The sequence below is a fragment of the Mangifera indica genome, chromosome 1, assembly GCF_011075055.1.
Source record: "Mangifera indica cultivar Alphonso chromosome 1, CATAS_Mindica_2.1, whole genome shotgun sequence".
NCBI classification, from domain to species: domain Eukaryota; kingdom Viridiplantae; phylum Streptophyta; class Magnoliopsida; order Sapindales; family Anacardiaceae; genus Mangifera; species Mangifera indica.
The window spans coordinates 10,625,052-10,630,953 of record NC_058137.1 but is presented as its reverse complement, the minus strand read 5'-3'; the positions used below and the strand labels follow the sequence as shown (position 1 = coordinate 10,630,953).

The window sequence follows — 5,902 nt, the reverse complement described above, 5'->3', positions numbered from 1 at the left end:
TTGTGTCAACCTTTTGGAGGAATTTGCATAGATCATTAGGCATTAATCTAGCATTCAATACAAACTTACTACTCATAAATAGATGGTTAAACTAGGAGGACCAACCAGGTGTTAGAGGACAAGTTAAGAGCTTATTTTTTGGATCATAGGATGACTTAGGTTAAGATGTTTCCCTTAGTAGAGTTCACTTATAATAATAATTATTAGGTAACGATTTAGATAGTGCCTTATGAGGCACTTTATGATAGAAGATGTCATTCTCCTTTACACTAGGATGAATTAGGTAAAAAAGAATGACACCTCATAGAGCCCAATAATAAAATGATTGAAGACGTTCAATTGATCAGATAGAGAATGAAGTAGACATAAGATCAATAGAAAAGCTATATTGATAAGAGATGTCAAGATTTGGAGTTTAATGTTGGTAACCATGTTTTCATCAGAGTAGCCCCATTTAAGCATATGATGAGGTTTGAGAGAAAGGGTAAGTTAGCTCCCAAGTATATCGTCCCATATAAGATAGTGGAGAGGGTCGTAAAAGTGGTTTATAGGCTTGCATTATCAACGAGCATACATCATATTCATGATGTATTTCAGGTTTCGTCGTTGCACAAGTATATTAGTGATCTTTCTCATGTGTTGAGGATTAGGGAGATTCAGTTATCAAAGGATTTAATTTATAATGAGAGATTGGTTCAAATTCTAAATAGGAGGGTCAAATATTTTAGAAACCGACAAATTCCACTGGTCAAAGTTCTTTGGAGAAATTGCAAGTTGAGAAGGCTACTTAGGAGATAGAACAAACCATGAGAGATAAACATCCTAAGCTATTTCTAGTAAATTTCAATGTCAAAATTCCATTAAAGAGGAAGGAATTGTGAGGAATTGTGACATCCATTGGTACATTCTAATGGTTAGATATGCTTTTTGCATGAGTTAGCATGATTTTGAAAGTCAAAATATGGGCTTTGGGTGACAAATGGCTATATCTAGTGAGGTCATGCTTGTTTATCATGCCATATTAGCTGAATAAGAAGAATCCATATGAAATTCAAATTTAAGTGACACATACCCTTATATGTGTTGAACATAATTTCAGTTTATAAAAGACATGTTGCTGCATTTTAGGGATTATTATCCAATCCTTGAAACACATGAAATTGAGAGAGGAAGAGAGGGATTTCTAGAACGATAATCTAGCTTCCATGCAATAGCTTTGGTGGTTTGTTTTCGATGACATGGTAATAAGGAAAGAAGAGAGAAGGAAATCTATTTGAGCGATTCATTTTCTGTGAATCGACGTAAGTACAATTTGCTATATTAAGGTTTAATTCAAATTATTGCTATTGTTTTATGAACCTTGATAATGATAATTTCCATGATATTAATCAAGTTTCATAATTAGGATATTGTTCATTATCATATTGCATGTTGAGGGTAAATTTATACATGGCGATAATTCTGGTCATATGGTGAGACTTTAGGCATGTTTAAGGCTGCTAGATGAGATTATGCAGTGTATATAAACCTTTGAATGATGGCTTGTATGTTGATACTTGTTAGGTTAATCTCCATAAATAAGAGTAGCGTTTGATTTCTAATTATATACTTACTTATAGTTTGGGCAACTGTGTAAAAAACATTGAGTTACAATGAAATAGATGTTATTTGACAATCCTAGCAAGCAAGAGAAATGGTATGAATGTGGTTTCAGTGATAAATCTAGTGATGAATTAGTAGAATGCCTAAAAATCAATTTGAGAAATAAAAACTAAGTCATCGTTCTAAATTATGGGTTCAACACATGGTCGTGTAGTATGGGACACATGCTTGTATGCATGAATTCTAGGTTTTAGGTCGATTTTCCCGTTGTTTGATAAGCATGAAATGTCATTGACTAGTTAGTGGTCAACTAGAACAGGTGGTCTTCCTGTGTATAACTTTAGCACAACCGTGTGTAAAAGGCAAATGACTATAACACAGTTGGGATAAGTTTAGAAATGAAAGTGAAATAGTATCTAAAGAGAGCACGTGCCTGTGTTAGTTAGGACACATGCCCATATGTGTTGGAAAATTAACACACAGGGAAGTGCCATAATGAGTAGCCATGTCCTTAGGAATAATGGGACACACTCTTGTGTGTCCATAGACATACACCTATGTGTGTAGAACAATATAAAGGAAACTAAAAGGGAATTACATTGAGAATTTAAGGGTTATCCCAAGCAATAGTAAAGAGATTCTGGGAATGTAGTGGTACCCCATATGCCTAAGAGTCAAGTTATAATGTGGCACTAAAGATATTATTCGGTGGAAATAAGAACGAGTTAGGTTAAGTAAAGGCTTGAGATTCATGCATGCTAGACATCATAAGATGGTTTTGAGGGGGCATCATGAGTGTATAATCACTACACTGCCCGTAATAGGATATCAGAGCCGTAACAAGGTATATGCTTGCAGTAGAGTCTAGTTAAGATATAGTGGGTGTAGTGAAACAAAAAGATAACTCACTTAGCCAATGTACCAAATCTCTATATTTGATCTAGACTAATCAACATAGTATACAACTTCAGTTACAGTTTTTAGATTTAGATGTTTTCACTGAGTTTAGTATGGTTACATCAAATAAGAATTCGAGGGAGTAGTTCTTCAGTGATCAAAAGGGCCATAGCTTAACCTAAGAGTTATGACATATGACTTAGACAGTCTCTAGAGTATAGTATGAGTACAGAGACAGTACATAAGACCTGTTATCATCCATAGAGGAGTTTAATGCCAACTCCAGATGACAAAGTTAGTATGGGTTAAGTTTAAGAGCATTTTAGGGATTTCAATAAAAATTATCAGTTTAGTCTCCTACTTACTATATGTTTCACCACTTGCTTCCCTACTTTCATGTGTGTAGGTACAAATGATTATGATAGTTGTAAGACGAGCAACGGTCTACAGGTATAGATCATCGAGGGTAATTCAATCATTTCAGCTTTTTATTTTATTCAGATTTTCATAAACGTATCAGACTACAAATACCATATTTTTAGTTTATGCTTTCATGTTATGATATCTTTTGAACGCATTCGATTTAGTTTTGATAATGGTATTTCAATAATTTATCAGTTTTAATAAATGAGGTTTTATTTAATTGTTTGGAGTTAGCATTAATTGTTTTTATTTAATGCATTCTCAAGATAGTCAATTTAGCAATGCTTTTCTTTGAAGGGCAGTATTTCTAGAGGAGGGTATTACAATAAGCTTATTAGAGATATCAAGTCTCATACTTGGAATTGATAAATCTTCTATTAATCCACTATAGCCTTCGTACATCTCTCAATATGGTCAATTACCACCACTTTAGCAATCTTTTTTCAAGGACTATGTTGGACTTGTGTCAAATTATATAAATTCTTATATAAGACAATCAGGTGATTTCAAGTCAAATGATCACATATACTACCATTTGTTTAGAAGACATGTTTCATAGTCATGGAGACATCCATCCATATGGAATCCTTTTGATGGATTAGTTTGGTGGACATGTAATACACCAAATTATCTTTAAACAACTTTGACACGTGAGATATATCACTGCCTTTTGGTATAATCGTTCAACATTGTGATACCCCTAACCATATTGCCTATGTGTCTGGTCAAGAAAATATCAAGACCATGAACATTTCTAGTAAATAGTCACCTCAATGAATATAGAATTGTCATGATCTGTTGACACACACTGATTCTCTCATTATGGTTTTACCATTCTAAGAGTATTTATTTTAACATATATATGTACTCACAGATAAAAAATGTTATAATCAATTGTGATTATGACTTAACTATGAATTCCTATTATCATGAAGATTTATTCTAAAGCATCATTGTTGACAATTTTGACAATAGATAGTATTGTTTGAAAGACAACAACATGAAATTAATCATTGTCTAGAAATGGCATAGGATTCCAAATTAATTACATTAAAATGCTTTGAAAGACAACATGAAAACACAATCACTGAGATATTTGTTAAATGTATGAGACCACAAAAAGAGAAGATAAGAATCAATTAAGGTTTTGTCCAACTTGCTACACATGGTGCATGAAGTTTCAATATAAAGATTCTTTCAATCAAAAGAATCATCTAACTATAAGGAACATATAATTGTCTAATTAAATATTCTTTATAATTTTTATTTTAAATTTATAAAAAATAAAAATTGACAAGAATATGAAGTACTATCTTAAAAAAATTAGCATTCATTATGTTATTATACTTCAATCTCCCATTTTTATTTTTATCCAAGTTTTATGTGGAATTTAATTATAAAACAAACAATTTTTTAAATACACTTGTTATTATAATAAAACTATATATATTTTTTACAAACATCAATTTATGTGTCAATAATGATGTGTCACATCTGATTGAGTTATTTTAAATTAAAGATAAAATAACAATCAATCGTATAATAAAACATCATCATTGATATCATTGTTATAACATTGTTGTTATTATCATCCAAAACCCTTGAGTGTATTTCTATATTTATCACACTTAAGCTGAAATTGTTATAAACTTCTTCTAAAAGTAAGAATTTTTTTTCCTTTTCATAATAATAATAATATATCAAATTAAAATTATTACCTTTTTTTTAATTTTTATTTTTAAAAAAAGTGACAGATTATAGTTGATTTTGACAAACAAAAATTAATGATAATTAGCGATTAACTGAACATCAATTTGTGTTTGCCCATCAAATTTTCCTGTTGCCTTCCCATCACCTGCACATCCACAAATTATAATCACTAAGTGATCTCCGGCAGTATGTCTCACGAACCGGTGAGCGAAACGTCTCACATGTAAAGTTCCATTCGATCGAATGATCGATAAACCGATTCATGTGTCAAATCCTGACAAAAAATATACTAAGCTCAGGCCCGTAATTCCCTTCTGGGCTTAGCATGTAAAACGTCTCCGAATCCTTTGAGCCCACAACCCGTTCGAAATAGGCTCGCATGTAGGTCAACTCACCTTCCGGGCATTCCAACTCGTAATTTCCAGGCAACACTCCAGCACCCATGGATACGGGCTTGAGGAACTCCAGGACTTGCAAATCATCCTCCGAGGCTTCTCTTTTGATTCCATAACCAGTCTTTTTCCCATTACAATACATGTTCCATAATGGCTCTTCTAATAGCTTAGTCTTATCCTTTTCGGATCTCTTATCGCACTCTAGGGCAATTCTAACCATACCCGAGCCAAGTTCTTTTTGTAAAACATTTGTTTGCATGGCTAGCTCAATAACCGATGAAGGAAGACACCTGGGGTTTTCTTGAACAGAAAAACTTACCCTACCTCTACGGTACCCAAACAAAGTCCCGGTAACTTTCTTGCTGTTGGTTGAGCTGATACGTTGACCATCGGAAAAGCTGCCAGGAGTGACCGACATATTGCACATGGTTGGCGAGACGATGGGGAATGATCGAAAAACAGAGCGAAAAGCCTGAAATACTTTAATAGATTTGTTTTTCTTTTTTATAGAGGGTTGTACAAGGGATACAGGTTGGCGTCGACAAGGAGACGGTGGTGGCGTTTGAAAGTCATCATCAGCGGCAGTGGGGCTTGGGGGCATCGAGAAATATGCGGTGGGGGAATTAGTATTTGGTGACCCCATAAATGAAGGTTGGTGATCTAAGAACAAGCTAGAAGGCTACATGAGAGAGGCAAAGCATACTCAACACACACGAAGGAGCTAGGAATATTGGTCGTTAAGTTCGGTATTTCAATTGTGGTTTGAGATTAATTTTTGGATCCTATTTTTTAGGTCAATAATCCTATATTTGTGCTTGACTTGTTCTTATGATGACTTATATAATTCATCACAATAAATTCTCCTGAGTATCAAG

The 5,902-nt window shown here is 33.5% G+C and overlaps 1 protein-coding gene across 1 annotated transcript; it reads right to left on the bottom strand.

Moving 5' to 3' along the window:
- Positions 1-4,767: 4,767 nt before the first annotated feature.
- On the bottom strand, positions 4,768-5,670 carry LOC123214490 (protein MIZU-KUSSEI 1-like). Its single transcript, XM_044634325.1, has one exon. It carries the CDS (start codon positions 5,668-5,670, stop codon positions 4,900-4,902), a length of 771 nt encoding a protein of 256 aa, XP_044490260.1. The 3' UTR covers positions 4,768-4,899.
- Positions 5,671-5,902: the final 232 nt, after the last annotated feature.

Coding starts and splice junctions, on each gene's coding strand:
- LOC123214490 (XM_044634325.1), bottom strand. CDS start 5,670: ATGGGGTCACCAAATACTAATTCCCCCACCGCATATTTCTCGATGCCC.